Below are 19365 nucleotides of genomic sequence, written 5' to 3' on the forward strand. Positions count from 1 at the left end.
TCACATGTTTATGGACTAAGTGGAATTTGAAAAGCAACAATTATATGCACATGAAATATATATATTATATGTGTATATATACATTTTACACATAAAATATATTTTATATATTTATATGTGTATATATTTATATATTTTATATATATGTATATCTCTCCAAGGCAGGTGAGGAGGGACTTTTGAAGAGGAAGACTGAAAACAACTCTAATCCTATTTACATACCCAGAAATTCAGTGTCCTTAATTCTATTCTATGATAACTGACTTTAAGTATGCCTTCCTCATTTTCACGAAGGTGTATGCCTTGCACACTGAAAAGCATGTAACAAGTGTACCTCACCCAAAGCCACTGTGGGTCGAGACAAGCCTATGGGGCTTCTTATGTGGAAGGAGCGTGGAGTTAAATGGACCTTCATTTGAATCCTAACTAACTCCACTGCTTACGGTGAGAATGTGAACAAAAGACTATCTTCTTTCAGACTCAGTTTCTTGATCTGTAATATGTAGTAGTGCCCACGTGGGCACAGGACTGTGGTGATAATTAAGTGATGCAGTATGTGTAAAGCATAAAAGAGAGTGTGTAGCCCGTAGCAAGTGCTCAGTAATGTTGGTGACTCTCCTCATTTGAGGTTTGCCCATTTTCCTCTGTACTGGCACTTGGCCCTTAGCAAGTCAATTGATGCCACTTATCTCAGGATGTGAGGAACCAAACTAGCACTTAGGGAATCTTTCAGACTTTCTTAAGCCTCAGTTTTGTCATCTGCAAAATAGTAATAATAATTCTTTTTTTTAATGTGAGGATTCAGTAAGGTAATGCATGTGAAACTTTTAGAATAGTCCTGGGTTACAAAAAGTATATGTTCAGTTTAGCTGTCATCACAGCATTATTATTTATGAGATTAACCTACAGCATTCATTAGATATAGAATTTTTAGACCTAGAATTCTAAAAGAGACAAAAATATACAAATATACCGAAATACACAAAATATTTTACATGTACATTTTACATGCAGCATATACACACACATACAACATACACATATAAGATAAATTTGAAATAATTTAAGTCAACTAGTTTATGTAAAGTTGTAACATTCCAAGATGGAGAGAAAAAATAGAAAATCTTATATGTAATAACTTTCCTATGACTCCTTTTCTTACAAACCTATCCTAAAAATTTTTAAACAAAGTTGCCATGATTTTTAAAAAAGTAATATTACTTTATTAACCATCACTTCAGCTAGCTAAGATTCACAAGGTCACAAAAGTACAACTCACTTTCTCAAGTGAGTTAAGCTCTCACGATAAAATTCTTTCTACTGGACTAAGAAAAGCTTCTAATCGTCCCTTTATCTTACTTTGTATGCTAAATGCATATGGTGTTGAGGGCAGCCTGAAACAGTATATTACATATTGTGACTGCCCAGCAAATTCTCCTTCTCTGTTAATGATAATGGCTATTACTTATTGAGTATTTACTATGCACAGGCACTCAGATTTACATATACTGGCGAAACTCCTTACTTTAGTGTCCTTACGGGTGTCTTTGCAGTTACTGGATTTGGTAGGAAAGTAAAGACCAACTCGACATGAAAGTATTAATCTGGAACATTAGTCCCCATTCTAAAATCAGTTTACCAAATTAACCCTGGCACGTATCACCATTCATCACATAATATGCAGATTTAGTCAGTTTTTCCATAAATGTCTGAAACAGACAGTGAACATACAATGCAGGTGCAGTGCACATTTATTGCAAAATGAAATTGCCAATCTTAGAAAGGATACAGGATTCCATGAAGTCAAGGAAAGTGGTGGTGTAAAGCTCCTTAGGTCATATTCAAAGTCATTATCAATTGAGGGTTTAGCATAAATAATACTATTAATGATTGAAAAAGAAGAAATAAAGGAAGCTTACATCATAGCCACTGCAAAAGAAAATCAAGAAATTGAGAGACCCTTAGGAAAATTTATAAAACTCTCAATTAACCCTGCAATATAGGATCACTTTATAATCATGAAAGAAAACCAAATCTGAACCTAGATTGTTGTATGAAGCTATAATACAATTTATCAGAAAAATATGCCTTTCCTCAAAATATCAACACAAATCATTTTTGTTCATTCTAAGAACTCATTGATTATTTGATTGCAGTGTGTTAATAAAAGATTTTTTTTCACAAATTTAGTTTATGACAATTTAGAGTGCCAGTCAAGCCTTTTTATTACTATATCCTATGAAATTTTGGAAACCATTTAAATGCATTCATTTCTGTGACTTTTTTTTTCTGATACTGATTATCCTCAGATAACAAAGACATTCTATATCATCATATGTAATCTTCACAGTATCTGTAGAAGGTACTATCTCCATTTTACAAAATGTTGAAGGTGGACATGAGAGAGGTTAAGTAACTTTCCCAAGGTAACGCAATAAGTGATAAAGTCAGGATTCAAATTTAATTCACTCTGATTCTAACATTTTTGTCTTTATCACATTATACAGAATATACTCTATAAATTATAGTTGAATTGACTACAATTTTTTTTTTTTTTACTAATTCTACTAATATGATTTGCTTTGTTTTAGAAAAAGCTAATCCAGTTCCCACTCTCTGCTTCTTCATACAACTCCTGGAATTTCTCCTCTCTTCTTTCATGCATTCTGATGCTGTCTGTTGCTTCCATCTGTTGGTTCTGTCTCCTGCATTCTCACTCCTGGACATAAGGGTCATTTGCCCTGCGTGTACAGTGGGCCTGGTGGAGCAGCAGTTGTTCGGGTTGGTAGGCTGCAAGGCTGGTAATGGTCTTCCAAACAAACAAGACTGCCCTCTCCTGCCGTCCATGTTTCATGTTGTACTTTCAGAGTGACTGTTTCCAAACCCAGATGAGAAGAGAGTAAAATTTGCAGCTCTTTTGACTCCTGACATTTGTAAGTGCAAATCCTCTTTACAGTCAGATAAAGTTGGCGGCACTGATATTGATGTCCCAATTTAATGGGGATGCAGCTAGAATCAGTGACCTGCCCAAGGGCACATGTTAAGTAAGAAGCACAGTCACTACTGAAGCCCACAGCCTCCAAAGAAGTTCTAGATTCTTTACTGTAACAGCAAAGCATAATAACTAAAAGTATAGATCACTTGCTCTCTGAGTTTGACCTAGTTACTTACACTTCCAAAGTTTCCTCAGCTGTAAGAAAAGGTTGTTAAAAATAGCACCTACTTGGTGAGGTGTTTGTGTGAATTAAAGGAGCTAATGCATATGAAGCATCACACAGAGTTAGGACACAATAAATAACAGCTATTACCATTTATTGAGCCTCTAGTGACAAACGCTACAAACACCCCTGAGGGAAGCACTACTCTGACATAAATTCATATTATATTTAAAACAACTCAAAATAAGTCTTCTTCATGAGCTGGCTTTGATGTGAAAAAAGTTCTAAATTTCAACTTTGCAAAGTGGAAAACATTATACAGAAAATGGAGTAAATTGTACCGAACAGTGGGGCAGGGGGACCAGACAGGCTTGCTCTGGGCACTCCGTGAGGACACACTTCCCCTCCACACAAAAGACCGGCAATGGTGTGGTACCAGGCGTCTCTGTGGAACCCGGGACTCGAACAGCCATTTATTTATCAAGTAAACCTTGTACTCTTACTCAATTTCTGTACCTGGGTATTTCGCTTCCTTTTCTCCCTGTTTTTCATTTGTATCTTTCCTTTTCTCGTCTAAAATCGCTCTCCCTTTTCCCCTTCTCCTTTCATATTTTTACATATACAGCCCCTACTCCATACTCACATTCATATTTCAGTTGACTACTCAGGAAATGCTTTCACAAATTAACAACCTTATCTTTTTCTTTTTTTATTGATTTCTTTTAGTTGATTTACAGTACTGTGTTCACTTCAGGTGTACAGCACAGTGAATCAGTTTTACATATATATATATGTATATATTCTTTCTCAGATTCTTTTCCCTTATAGGTTATTACAAAATATTGAGTAGAGTTCCCTGTGCTATAACCTCTTCTTTTAAAGATGTCATACTAATTTTTCTTTAGCCTTAGGTTTTGTGTGTGTGTGTGTGTGTGTGTGTGTGTGTGTGTGTGTGTGTGTATAACCTTGCTTGGTAATGAGAGTCACAGAAAACTGCCTTTCAGAAAATTTCATCACATGATAGTGACTCTGTGTGCCTTTTTCCATTTCTCAGAACTCCCTAAGTGTGCATGGCAATTGCTTTCCAGGACCCTGGAATTGCTATTTTGTCAGAACTCGACAAGGTAATGGCAGCAACTTGTCCTTCTTGGGGAACCACATATGCACCCTCAGATGCCTAGCATAATTTTGTTCTGACTTATATGTTCCATGAGCAGAGTAGGTAAGAGTTCAGGATCCAGAGTCAGGAAGTAATAGGTTTGCATCCCAATGCTGTGCTTACTGCTTGCTAACTGGGTGACTGTGGGCAAGGCTACTGAATGATTTGTAACCTCAGTTTTCTCCTCTGGAAAACAGGGATAACAATGGTAGTTCCCTAATAGGGGTATTATCAGGATTAAGAGGTAATACAGGAATAGTTCTTAGTATGCGATAAGAGGTACAAAGTTTTCGTTGTTGCTACTACTGTTTTTGTTAGCACTAGGAGACCTAGGATTGAATTTCATCTTTACCACTTACTAGCAGAGTGAACTTGGGCTAGTGCAATAGAGATAATTATACTGAACCTGTTTATCCCCTCAATGTATAAAGAACAAAAAGCCATATTAGTGTTTGATATTTTATTTTACTGTAGGACAGACATAATAATTACTATTTCGACATTGAGTTCTTTAAAAATAATCATTAATAATAATATAACATTATAATACTAAACTATCAATATTATCTAACTTCATGTAGTGCTTTGTCTTTCATTTGTATTTAATATTATAGTCCCTTTTTTTTTTTTTTTTTTTTTTTTTTGCCATACGCGGGCCTCTCACTGTTGTGGCCTCTCCCATTGCGGAGCACAGGCTCCGGACGCACGGGCTCAGCGGCCATGGCTCACGGGCCCAGCCGCTCCGCGGCATGTGGGATCTTCCCGGACCGGGGCACGAACCCGTGTCCCCTGCATCGGCAGGCAGACTCTCAACCACTGCGCCACCAGGGAAGCCCTATAGTCCCCTTCTATACTATAAGCTCCATGAAGGGAGGGGTACATCTCATACATTTCTGTGAATCCCTCAGCAACTAGTACAATGTCTACTTATTGCAGGAACTCACATTTGAATGAATCAACAGACAAATATGCATTCAACCAACTTTCATCTCCTATGAGTCCAAGCATTATATCAATCAACTTGAATAGATATGATAGCCACCCATGTAATACACAAAAAATTAAACATGCATGATAGAATTCATTGTTCTTGTGATAAAAGAAATTTGGGGTTGGAAGGAACCTGAAAATGCTGGTCTATCTCCTTGCTCAGTGAGGAGTACCATTTGTGGTATCTCCCTTCATTCTCTACCTCAATAACTATTCAAATTCAAAGAACCAACTCTAATTCAACAACCTTAGTAAAACTCACCCTGACAAAATAACAGCAGCAAGAAGAAGATGTTTTTTCAACTATATTCCATGCTAAGGATATCCCATTTGATGTCCACCGCAAACCTTTAATATAGATATTATTATCTATTGATATTTTATTTTAAAGATGAAGAAACTGAGTCGCAGACAGATTAAACAGCTTGCTCCTGGTCATAGCAGATTGTAAATGGAGGCGCTGGGATTCACACACAAGTCTATGTGACACCAGAGTCTGAGCTTCTTTTTATTAAATCAAGGAGCAGAATTTCCTGTTCTGCTCATTGGACAATTGATCTTGCAGTGAAAAAACCTCATAGTGCTGTCACTTGAGCTATTGTCTTAAGCTCTCGTTTGTATATGATATTGTTACTGGGTTTCCTATATGCTTGTATCTTATTTCCTGAAAGTTTACATATTTGTGTTCCCACCACTATCTTACACATAGTAGAGACCCAGTAAATATTTGGCAGATTCACTAAAACCACCAGTGAAGGGATACAGTTTTCAAAGCAGCTTATATCTGTGTGAGAAAATTGTTCCTACTGTTTAAAACTCCTTAAATTCCTATAAACAACTTAAAATTATAGAATCCTAGCACACAGGGATGATATGATCTATTGCCTTCATTTTATGGTTGAGAAAACCTAAAGATAATTCACTTGCCCAAGGTCACAAAGCTATTAACTTGCAGATCCATGGCCATGAATTCTGGTCCCTAGAGTCACTGTCTGGTAATATTATTTCAGATATTTGAAAATAGTTTTGAGGCCCCTCTTAGTCATCTTAGGCCATAAGGTTTGAATTTCTCAGCATCTTAGACACTCTCCTGGTTTTAGCCCAGTTTTCCAATAATCATAGTAACAAAGACTCTCTAAGGTACTGCAGGGCAACAGAAGCATTCATTTATTACTAATAGCATTTTCACTGAGTATAATCTTTATGTAAGATTATCTGGGGGACTTCCCTGGTGGCATGGTGGTTAAGAGTCTGCCTGCCACGACAGGGGACACGGGTTCGATCCCTGGTCCAGGAAAATCCCACACGCCACGGAGCAAATAGGCCCATGCGCCACAACTACTGAACCTGTGCTCTAGAGCCCGTGCTCCGCAACAAGAGAAGCCACTGCAATGAGAAACCCGCGCACCACAACGAAGAAATAGCCCTGCTCACCACAACTAGAGAAAGCCCTCATACAACAACGAAGACCCAACACAGCCAAAAATAAATAAATAAATTTATTTTAAAAAATAAAATAATCTGGCATTCTTAGCAATCAAAAATTTATCTGCCTTATGGTTGGGTCATCCCACTTTGTAGTAATAAAACTGTATCTTAAAAAAATAATTGAAAGAAATAAACCAATTTATACAAAGATGGATTTAGAATAATTTCTACCTAGAAATGACCCAACATTTGGAGAATTTTTGTAGAATAATATATACTCATGGAAATGATATGTAGACCAGATAGCAATAAGGAAAACTGTGTAATAAATGAAAAAAGTAAAATAGAAGATGGCATATTAATTGCAATGTATAGGGATGTGAAGAAATTAGAATTGTAAATTGTGGATCCTTTAAGGTAAAAGGGTTCTTTGTAAAATCTTGATGTTTTTTCCTTCTCTGGCATTATTGATTAAACCCACAGTAAGGACTGTAGTGCCCAGAGGTGAACACAGCTAGGGTATAGCGTTGTTGGAAAGAGAGGGAAGAGGTGAGAAAGGGTAGATCTGGGCCAAACTGCATGCCTTAGTCCATTCTGACTGCTGTAACAAAATACCACTCGAGGCATGGCTCGTAAGCAACAAAAACCTATTTCTTGAGGACAAGGATTATGTTTAATTATCTCTGAATCCCCAGCACCTACCATAATGCCTGATACATAGCAGATAATAAGCCAATGTTTGTTGGTGATCCATTACTACATCCAAGGTATTGAAAGACAAGGGAAGATAGAAAATGTAGACACTAGGATGAACTAGAATGATCAAGGAAAACTTTATTGAGGAGGGAAATATACAAAGGTAGATCTTTTCATAATCAGAGAAGAGTATGAAAGTTACTAAAGGTAAAAAATAAAAAGCATAACACGTAGTCTGTGATGAGGTGGTGAAGAGTAAATGTGTTCTGTGTGGTAAGAAGGAGAAGCAGTGAATGTGTGACATAATTAAATATTTTGTCCTTATAAAACTTGACTCTTCAGTACCATGACTAGAGATTGTCAATGAAGACAACAATCCTAAACTTCGCTCCTTTTGGAAACCTCAGGTTGTATTAAAAACATACAGGTGGGCTTCCCTGGTGGCGCAGTGGTTGAGAGTCCGCCTGCCGATGCAGGGGACACAGGTTCGTGCCCCGGTCTGGGAAGATCCCACATACCGCAGAGTGGCTGGGCCCGTGGCCCATGGCCGCTGGGCCTGCGCGTCCGGAGCCTGTGCTCCGCAACAGGAGAGGCCACAACAGTGAGAGGCCCGGGTACCGCAAAAAAAACAAAAACGAAAAAAAAAAAAAAACATACAGGAAAATGTTTCGTTCAGACAAACAATATGGTATAAACAGTATGGGGAAAGACATGAGCCTTATAGGCTGGCAAACCTAGGTTTGAATTTTAGTTTTGCCACTTAACTAACCGTATCTTGGGCAAGTCGCTTAGCTCTTTGAGCTTCAGTTTTCTTTCTGTAAAATGGGAATAATAATGCCTATCCCACAGGGCTGATGTGGGGCTTGAATTCTTGTAAGGTATCCAGTATAGTGCCTGGTATGTAGTAGATGGTCAGTAAACTATTATTTTTAATAATGTGAATCGAGGCATTGATGTGTTTGTGCTAAGTCAAGGTGAACATTTGGGTTGTGTATGTTTTGGGACACGTACACTTGAGCCTACTTGATCTGAGGGTAATTGGACTTTTTGAAATGGAAACACCCCAGAGAAGGACAATGTGTAACATGGTGCTCCATGGCTGTTTGTCTCTTTAAAATGAAGAAATGCAAACAATTTTGAGTGTATGGGCAATTGTATAAGGTGAAGGCTCAGATAGGAAGCTAATAATTTTCTTACTAACTACCTGCTGTACAAACTGTCATGCAAATACTGCCTTATGCTTTATGTAAAACATTGAAACCCCCTATGACTTTATTCTTCTGCTTGGATTTTTTTCTGTAGTAAAATACATCGTTGAATTAATTTCGAGTGTGTTTGTCTGTAAACCAGCCAAATATTTCCTTTTAAATACTTGAGCTCTATGTTGAATATACAGTTATGGCTCTTAGCACATTGCTTTTTTTTTCAGTAATTAGATTTCATCCTCTAATCCTTTAATGGGCTTTTAGTTCCACATATACTAAGATGGCTCCGCTCCATATTAAATGAAGATTTTTCATTTCATGCAGGTTCTTCCAGGGGACCCAGCCCCCTAACCATGGGAGCCCAGGACACCCTCCCTGTTGCAGCAGCATTTACAGAAACGGTCAATGCCTACTTCAAAGGAGCAGATCCAAGCAAGTAAGCCTGGGGCTTGGTCCATTGTATTCTCCAAACTCTATCCAATTCAGTGGGGACACCCTACATATAATTATTTCATTCCATATCCTAAAAACAAACAAACAAACAAAAAATCCAGTCAACAGTAACAGGTGGCATACCTAGAATTAATTTGATTAGGAATATTAATTCACTGCTTTTTAAAAAAAATATGCCAAAAGGTCCAGTAATCTAACCTAATACAGAAGTCTCTGATTCAGTTTTGGTTGCAGGTTACAGAAAACCCAACCAACTCCATCAGCAATGAGAAAATGTATTGTCTCACAGAAGGAAATGTCTAGATCATGTCTTTATTGTCTTAGTCTTTCCTGGGTGGGAGTCACCCACATATAAACTGAAACAATGGTGCATTGGAATGAGAACCTGGAATAAAACCACCTTTCCATAACATGCAGATACGTAAGAGGATAAGTTATGTGTTACCCTTGTTAAGTAAGGAAAAACTAGCCAAAAAAATAATCACAGCAAAGTAAAAATTTTAGATAAAAATGTACCACTCTCTATTTACATGAGCCTGATTACACTTATATCAGTACAACTTGACAATGGACTTTACCTGAATGTACATGCTTCTCTATAAGGTGTCCCATGGATGGGGTTCAGGAAGTCTATGGATCCCCTGAAATTATATTTCATATCTAATGTGTGTATGCACATGCACATTTGTCCATAGACACTCTACAGTGTTCATCAATTTCACAAAGGGGTTCAGATTCAAAAAAAAAATTTAAGGGTGATTATTAGTCTACACTGAAAACTAAACACCTAAGTCAAACTGGTTTTCAAGTGTGTCACTAATACAATTCCAGGTCTGAATCTGATGTATAAACAAAGGACAAACCTAGGTGAGGAAAGAATTGCTTTTTATTTTTACTTGCAGGGACTAGAGCTTAGAAAACCTTGGTAGCCATGGAAATAAAGATGAGAGAAAAAATTAAATGTGTATATAGAACACTAGACTGTTTTATAAAAATTTTTGAAATAGTATAAGTATAATTAGAACTTGGATAATAGTATAAGTATAGTATAGAATAGTATAAGTATAATTAGAACTTGGAACTCTATTTTAAGTGAAAATCTATATGACTAATTGTTAACCCTCTTTACACTTCAGAAACACTAGTTTGTTTTTTTTTTTTAAGTCTAAATCTAACAATATTATGCTGGAAAACTAATATAATTAGTAACTGCACTCCGTTCTAGCCACTGAGATCTATCAATCTCCCTAAATATCCTTTTAAACAGCATTTGGGTTTTATTCTGGGCCCAGAGTTTTGCAGAGAAACAAATACTGTGGACGTTGGTGTCTTGGTTCATTTGCTCTGCTATAACAGACTAGGTGGCTTATAAATAACAGAAATTTATTTCTCAAAATTCTGGAGGCTGGAAAGTCCAAAACCAAGGCCCCGGCAGATTCGGTATCTGATGAGAGCCAGCTTCCTGGTTCATCGGAATCTTACATACTGGAAAGGGCTAAGGAACTTTGTGGGTCTCTTTTATAAAGGCACTAATCTCATTCTTGAGTGCCCTATCCTCATAACCTAATCACGTCCCAAATATCATCACATCAGGGATTAGGTTTAAATGTATAAATTTGGGGAGGACACAAGCATTCAGGCTATAGCGTTCTGGTTTCACCCACGTCTCTTCTTTTTCATCTTCAGAGCAGAAAGATCATTTGCCATGACCATGCATCAACAGCAACTAAAAGCTCCTCATACAGAATATGCATTTGAACTGTTAGAGAAAAGGAAGCATCATTAGCTTAGGTTGTATACAGACTTTGTATACATACATACATGTTTCTTCTGTAGACTCTTCTTTGAGTAAAGAATTTGCATGACTTTCTGTCATACCAGTTCTAAAGACTACTTATTACTGACTGGCCTAGATCTTAGAAAGCTCAGGCTTCCCTGAATTGCAGGTAGAAACACACCCTAAAAAAAAATGAGTAGTCAGAAATGTGGAGAGGTGTCTATAATGGAGTGAAAAACACTAGGGATCACACGAGAATGAATGCTTTTTTGTCTGCTTACTAATTGGCTTTCATTCATTCATTTATTCATTCATTTATTCAGAGATCCAATTGGTAGTAGGGGTACTTCCACTTCTGGTCCCCCCCTAAAATCTATTTTCAATGTAACATGTCACTCCTCAGCTCAAAATCTTCCTAACTTGTTCAAAGTTAAAGCCAAATGCTTCATAATGGTCTATAAGATTTGTCCTTCACGACCCATCCCAGTTGCCACCTCTCTGATCTTGCCTCCGTCGCCCTCGTCCTTAATCACTCCCCTCTAACCACTCTGGCTTCATGGCTGTTTTTCTTTCCTCAGCCCAACCCCACCTGCACCTCAGGATCTTTGCATTTGTTGCCCCTTCCGCCTTAGTGAAATCTTCTCGCAACTATTTGAGTGACTTGCCCCCTCACTTCCCTCATGATTCTTCAGCAGATTTATCAGAGACCTTCTATGTAAGACAGCAATTCTCCTGCCCCCTCCGCTGGCAACACTTCCTTTCTCCCTGCTTCACTTTCTCTTCCTTCGTAGTTAACATACTTCCTGTTTTCTAGTTAATGAACATGCTAATTAACATGTTCCATGTTTTCAGTGTCCACTGTCTGTCCCTTCCCCCACTAGAGTGTAAGCTTCATGAGAGCTGGGACTTTAAGTATTTTGTTCATTGTTATATCCTCAGTACCTAAGACAGGACCTGGCATGGAGAACCCAGTGCATATTTGCTGAACAAGTTGCGTTGAATTACTCACCTAACATTTACAGAATGTCTACTCTGTGGCCGCCATTGTGCCAGACAGGGATACATTGGTGGTGAAGACAATTGATATGGAAAATAAAACTTGTACATAAGTATAATGCAAAGTCCACTATAGGAGAGGTGTAGATATGGGGCAATGGGAGTTAAGAAGTCCTTAATAATAATCTTTTTTTAAATCCCAAGAAGTGGTATAGCAGCCTGCCAGTCACCTGCGAACCTGGCCCTATACAAGCCGGGTTCTTCGTCTTGTTTCGGTTTCCCCAGCACACTCTGACAAGTGTCTGCGGAGGTCTGTACCAGTGAGCCTGGTGTCCATGACTTTAGCATTCCAGTGATGTGGTCCTTGAGCCAAATTAATATTAGTGCTTTTCCTATGCCCTTCCAAATTAACTGAGCCTTTGATCTGTGGATGACTGCACATATCGAGTCTTTTTTCAATTATATTGCCATAAGTAGCTGTAGTGTATACTCTATATTGGTAGATGGGAGATTTAGTATATTTCATTGAAATTATGAGATCTGAAATTTATGAACAGATCATGAAGTGACATTCTTCTAAATTTAATTTCAGCTCCAAGCAGTGAATCACTTTAATTGCCGTTCCTTTGTTATTCACTTTCAAAGAAACAACTCAAGTTCAAAAGTTCCATCATGGGGAGAGGTGGGGAGGAGGATAAAGCCAAACACAGCGCCACATAGAGAAATGATGCAGAAAACGCATGTGGCTTGGCTTTACCTGTGGTTCTCTCTCATCCTGTATCAAAGACTTCCCCATTTGTTTTCAGACCATACACTGGAAACAAAAATCTACTACTGGTATTCTGACATCTGAGTCTTTCTCAGTAGCTCAAAGGCAGAGAACTCCTTGACTTTGCTGCCACCTGGGGGAAACACATTTCCCGTTTTTAGCTCCTATTTGAACAACTCTTGTGCTAGGAACTAATTCTCTAATTTCCAAGGAAACCTTAGGCTTCTCAGTTATAGTCTGTCCTTCCCTTATCACCATATTTCAATTAGTTATTCAAGTGTATATCTCCCTGCTTAAACTAGAAGTTTGCTCAAGACCACGTTTGTCCTGTTTCTCACTCTGCCCGTTTTAGTGCGTTACACAATGCCTGGTACACTGATTAGGCAGCCAGTATATAATTGTTAAATGTATGAATTTATTTTTAAAATACTTTATTGAGTTCCTACTCTGCACTGGGTTCTGTGTTTTATACCTTTGCCTTCCCAGAACCTAAGACACAGTACTTGCCTTCACAGTAGTAAATATGTGCAAGAAACTACAAAACAGTTTTTTAAAAAACTCTGTCCTTGGGCTTCCCTGGTGGCTCAGTGGTTGAGAGTCCGCCTGCCGATGCAGGGGCCGCGGGTTCGTGCCCCGGTCCGGGAAGATCCCACGTGCCGCGGAGCGGCTGGGCCCGTGAGCCATGGCCGCTGAGCCTGCGCATCCGGAGCCTGTGCTCCGCAACGGGAGAGGCCACAACAGTGAGAGGCCCACTTATCTCCAAAAAAAAAAAAAGAAAGAAAGAAAGAAAGAAATGTACTGTAACTGACGAGTCTGGGTGCTTCATCTATTGGCTTATACTGACTATTTCTCTCATAGTACACCCGACACTGTAAGCCCTTTGAAGGCAGGGGCTCTTTTGCTCATTTTTTTTGAATTTTATTTTATTTATTTTTTATACAGTAGATTCTTATTAGTTATCTATTTTATAGATATTAGTGTATATATTTCTTTTGCTCATTTTTTAATTGCCTCCCCACTCACAACAAAAACAAACAACACCAGCTTACATAGTTAGGCATCCATAAATGTTTATTGACTTAATAAATTCCACCTCCTCCCCTTGCTGACTTTCTCTCAAAAAGGAAACTTTATCCTCCACCAGGACACCACTTAGAGCTCATTTTGAGCAATCTGGAAAAGAAACTGAGCAGATTCCTTCCCAATTAACAAAACATTTGAGCAACCACTGCTAACAGTGTACTGAGTGATGGTAGGTACTGAAGTCTAGCTTAACAAGTGCTCAGTAGTTATTATTTTCTTCTAGAGTCGTCAAATAAAATTTTTCTTGGCCACATATTGAAAAACATTAAGAGTAGACTCAGCTTAAGGGGAAGTCCAGGCTTAGCACCAATTCATCACCAGTAAATCAAGCAAGCCTTATGGATCTGAAAGATAGAGAAGGAAGACAGCAGAGTTGGCACCAAACTGGGAGATCAGCAATATTCTCCAGCAGAGATGGAGGGGCAAACTTCCAGAAACCAGAATTCTTATTCAGAGCAGTTCAGAGTTAGGGATGATATTATCTGAGTGGGAGGAGGGGTCACATGGCAACTTTAGGAAGCTCACCTGCCCTCCACCTCTACCCCAAACCCAGCCTGACACATACAAGGCTATAGCAGTTCTTCACACAAGCTGTTTTGAATGTGTGCCAAGTACCATCTCATCTGAGCCACTGTGCCTCATCAATCACAATTACACAGCATACAAGGTGACTATCGGGCAAATAGAGTTTCCTATATTCAAGTGTGAGTGAAGTTTTCATTTATTAACCTCAATTTCCTTAGAAAGTACACTCCTGAACTTAAAGTTGCAGAAATGGTACAAGGGTCAATTATCCAGATGTATAGGAAAGTTATAAAGAAGTTCACTCATTTTAAATATTTACCATTTCCCAAACAAGAAAAATCTTTTTGAGATTTCTGCATCTGGTTAAGGTGGAATAACAGGGACCAATTTACCCTTCTACCTGAAAACACTGCAGAAACAGACAAAATGTATGAAACAATGATTTGCAAGACACAGGACCTCAGGTGAAGGACAGTGACCCCTGAGAGGTGAGATGTGCTGTATGATTACCCCAACTGACTTCCTGGAGAGTTTCCAGGCCATGGCATAGGGAGAGCCCAGCAGACTCACAGGCGTTTGTGGGAGGTGTCTCACTGAGGCACACTCCACTGCAAAACTGGCTGAGGAGGGTGCCCAAGGAAGCTAATGGCCCGTTGGTACCGCAGACCACCATGCACTGCAGAAGCTGGCTATGGAGAAGGTGTGCATATGACAGGAGCCTGGAGCCAGGCACCGCATCTGCATTAAAAGAGCTGGGCACTGGGACAGCCCAGCCACACGTACCTCAGGAGCCAGAGGCTGTGGAAGCTGCCAGTGTCACTGGGCACTGGCAAAGCCACACGGGTTGCAGTACCCACACTCTTGGGTGCCACGTGCCTCCTGCACTGCAGGAGCCTAGCTCTAGAAAAGCCTTGAGTACTGCAGAGGGCTGCCTAGCAAGCGCACTGGAACCAGGAAGGGAAAAAAGTCTTTTCTTCCTGCAATGTCTTTCTAGTGCCCTCTACTGACAAAAAGTAAGATAGTGCCTGTTAACGTTGGCAAAGAAAAAATATATTAATGGCCCAATACTAATTCTCTCAGAGCAGACAGTAAAGGGTGAATTGAAACTCCACTGATTTTATGTAGAAATTGACACAGTGATACTAAGTTTCATGTGGAAATACAAAGAACTTAAAATAGCCAAAACTATTTTGAAAGAGAACAAAGTTGGTAGACTAATACTAACTGATCTCAGAATAACTTTAAAGCTACAGCAATCAAGACAGTGTGGGATTGGTGTAAAGATGGACAAAATAGATCAACGGAACAGAATAGAGAATTTAGAAATAGGCCCACACATATATGGACAACTGAACTTCAACCAAATTACCAAGTGGATAAATTCAACAGATGGTGATAGAACAATTAGATACCCATATCCACACACTAAAAAATGAACTTGGACACATACCGCACAGAAAATATACAGAAATTAACCAAAAATAGATCATAAAGCTAAATGTAAAACTAAAAATTAAAAATTTCTAGAATAAAACATAGGTGAAATGTTTGTGACCTTGGATTGAGCAAAGATTTCTCAGATAAGACTCCAATGACAAATAAGCACGTGAAAAGGTGCTAAGATCCTTAGCTATTAGGGAAATGCAGATTAAAACAACAATGAGGGCTTCCCTGGTGGCGCAGTGGTTGAGAGTCCGCCTGCCGATGCAGGGGACGCGGGTTCGTGCCCAGGTCCGCGAAGATCCCACATGCCGCGGAGCGGCTAGGCCCGTGAGCCATGGCCACTGAGCCTGCGCGTCCGGAGCCTGCGCTCCGCAACGGGAGAGGCTACAACAGTGAGAAGCCCGCGTATCGCAAAAAAAAAAAACAATGAGATACTGTTACTCACCTATGAGAGTGACAAATAAAAAGACAGATCCTACCAAGTGTTGGTGAGGATGGAGAGGAACTGAAACTCTCACACTCAGCTGTATATTCCACTTCAGAAAACAGTTCGGCAGTTTCTTAAAAAGTTAAAGGTACACCTATCATGTGATCCAGTCATATATTTATCCAAGAGAAATAAGAGCATGTGCCCATACACAGGCTTGTACACGCATGTTTATCACAGCTTTATTTGTAATAGGCAAAAGACAGAAAGAATCCAAATGTTCTTCAACAAGTGAATGAATTTTCAAAACGAACTTGTGGTATATCCATATTCCACCCAGCAATAAAAAGACATGAACTATTGATTCACACACTACATGGATGAATCTCAAAATAATTATGCTGAGTGGAAAAAAATCAGACCAAAAAAAAAAAAAAAAACAAACCCACACACCTTACAATTCTGTTTATCTAAAATTTCAGAAAGTCCAAACTAATATGTAATGTCAGAAAATATATTAGTAATTACCAAGGGACATAGAGGGAAAGGATGGAGAAGGGAAGGAGAGAGGAAAACAAAAACACAGGGGGAGACTCTTAGGGACGTTGGATATCTTGATTATCTTGATTGTGTGATGGTTTCATAGATGTAGATTATGTCAAAAATGATGGAAATTTACACTATAAATAAGCACCAGTTATTATATATTGACTATACTTCAATAAAGCCCTTTGTTAGAAAAGATTATTATTCCTTCCAAATTATCATCCAACTGTGTTAACTTATATATATGACTGATTTTATAATTTCAACCAGATAGACAAGTTAATGGAATAAAGATCTAATTAAGTGGGAAGCAGGAAGTTTACCTCATGTGTCCATAAAAGAACACACTCAAGGCATCAATGACATTATTCAGAGAACTAAAATAAGTCCCAGTGAATAGTGTGATAACATTGTGCAATTTAGTATCTTCAGATATGCTGCCATCAATTCAGCAGTGAAAGAATCACCAGAATAAATGATTCTGTTTGTGAGGTGAACATACAGACTTTTCTACAGAAAGAAAAAAGCTGCACTTTTCTTCTAACGGTGCAAAAACACCTTCAACAAAACAGCCACCTTTTTTGGAGACTTGTTAAAATAAACCTTTGAGTCCTCAGGTCTTTAGAAATTGTAAGAGCTTACTTTTCCTCTCTTCTGCTGTGTCATATTGTTACAGAAGTCTTTGCTTTTCACAACTGCTTTGATTCACATGTTGACCTAGGTTTCCTCTCTTTCCTCTCACGTGTTGTGATATGCCAGATGTATCGTAAAGATTACTGGAGAAATGGTGTTGTCCTTTCCTGCCGGCATCACCAGACACTTTGCCAACAACCCATCGCCAGCTGCCCTGACTTTTCGGGTGACAAATTTCAGCAGGTTAGAACACGTCCTGCCAAATCCCCAACTTCTCTGCTGGTAAATATATTTTGCACAAATTTTTTAGAGATGTGTGTGGCTTAGCACCTTATTCTTAGATGAGGGATGTACTTTAGCGAGAGAGATACACTGTACTGAAATTACCGCTACTCAGATATGTTTATAGATTCAATCCCAGAACTTTTACCAGCTGTAAAAACTGTTGGTGGGTGATTGTGTGTGTGTGCATATATTTATTTTAATGGTCAACTATCTCAAGCGGCTAAAGAGACATTTAGAGTAATGAAATCTGCATTAGCGACAATTTAGTCATTGTCTGTTTTGCTTATCACTGGTAGACAATGGATGAGGATGGTGGAAAATGAGCCCAATAAAAGGAATAAAGTCCATTTGTTGTATTAGCATCTTCTAAAATCAAATGATATCTGAACTGTGAGCTACTCTTCATATAAGCTTGAAAATCTCTTTGTTAAACATGTAATTTCACTGTACTGTAATGATGATTGTTTTGATGGAACTTTACATATACGGCATCAAAGAAGCTCATGTGAATTTGTTTACATAAATACACTTCACATTTCCTATTAAATCTGAATTTGATGTCTTTATCATATATATATATATATATATATATATATATGCACATGCACATTCACACAACACACATATATACATGCTACTGAAAAATGATCCACTCTACAAGTTAATTATTGACAATGGATGAGACAAAAAAGTCATTCTTGACAGTTTTTTCCATCAATAAGTCCTGATATTCCATCCAAAATTCTCTCTCTAAAATGGCCACTTTTTCCCTGTTATCATCACTTCTATCCAAATGATGACGGTCATTTCCCTGGACCACAGCAACTGCTTTCCTCCTTCCCTCCCTGCGTCCAGTCTTGCCCCACTCCCACACCCAATAACCAGATGACCTTTTTTGAGGTAAATCAGGTTGTCCTCGCTCGTAGTCCTCTGATGGCTTCCCATTGCATCTGTACCAGAATCCAAACTTGTTACCATTGCCTTCAAGACCCTGAGTCCTCCACTCTTGCCGGTCTGTCTGTCCTCATCTCCCACCATCCTCCTCAGAAGCCTTGTAGCTCCAGCCAGACCTGCCAGTCTTGGGAACTGCTGAGTCCTTTCCCACATCAAGACTTTGTATGCTTGTCTCCTCTGCCTCCAACAGGATCCCCACCCTTCTTCAGACTCTTGCTCATCCTTCAGATCTCAGCTCCACTCAGCCTCCCCTGACCCCCCCACTCTCCTTCCCACTCCCACACTAAATCACATCGCCTTGTTATTCTCTCTCAATCTTCCCTATTCTTCCCTTTGTCACACTTACTAAAACTAATAATTACATATCCACTTGTCTTCTTCATCCATCCATCTCCCCCACTAGACTGTAAAATCCATGAGGGAATAGAACACATCTATTGGTTCACCACCGTATCCTCAGTACCTTCCACTAAGCCTAATAAGGACTTGAGTAGTCTCTGTTGAACGAATGAACAATTCAACTATAACTTAGAGAATTTTGTCAAGCTGGATATTTATGTAGAAATAACTAAAGGTTATTTGGAATCTGAGGACCAATACAGTCACTCTCTTTCTCTTGCCCGAATGAGACTTTTTCGCTCCCGTGATGAAAAAGCAGTCACAGGTGTTTCAGGTGATGACCAAGATCACCTCCTTCTCTTTGGTCCTTGCGATGGTTTAATTGGCAAACTTGATTCCAGGCTTGAAAATACAAAAGAAATGCTCACCCTTTAAATGAAAAATAAATGTGAAATGATCAAGATTGGAAATTGGGAACTTCTTATTTCAGTTTCCCTAC

At 38.8% G+C, this 19365-nt stretch overlaps 1 protein-coding gene across 4 annotated transcripts in view; it reads left to right on the forward strand.

Annotated features, from left to right (window-relative positions):
* Positions 1-19365, forward strand: part of SGIP1 (SH3GL interacting endocytic adaptor 1) — a 204158-nt gene that overhangs the window by 173140 nt on the left and 11653 nt on the right. For all 4 annotated transcript variants that reach the window (XM_007460090.1, XM_007460089.1, XM_007460088.1 and 1 more), the window contains 2 exons: positions 8961-9072; positions 17415-17570. In XM_007460090.1, the coding sequence (XP_007460152.1) occupies positions 8961-9072; positions 17415-17570 (268 nt within the window). The remainder of the gene's footprint in view (positions 1-8960; positions 9073-17414; positions 17571-19365) is intronic.

This window comes from Lipotes vexillifer, unplaced genomic scaffold (genome assembly GCF_000442215.2).
Source record: "Lipotes vexillifer unplaced genomic scaffold, Lipotes_vexillifer_v1.1 scaffold134, whole genome shotgun sequence".
Taxonomy (NCBI): Eukaryota; Metazoa; Chordata; class Mammalia; order Artiodactyla; family Lipotidae; genus Lipotes; species Lipotes vexillifer.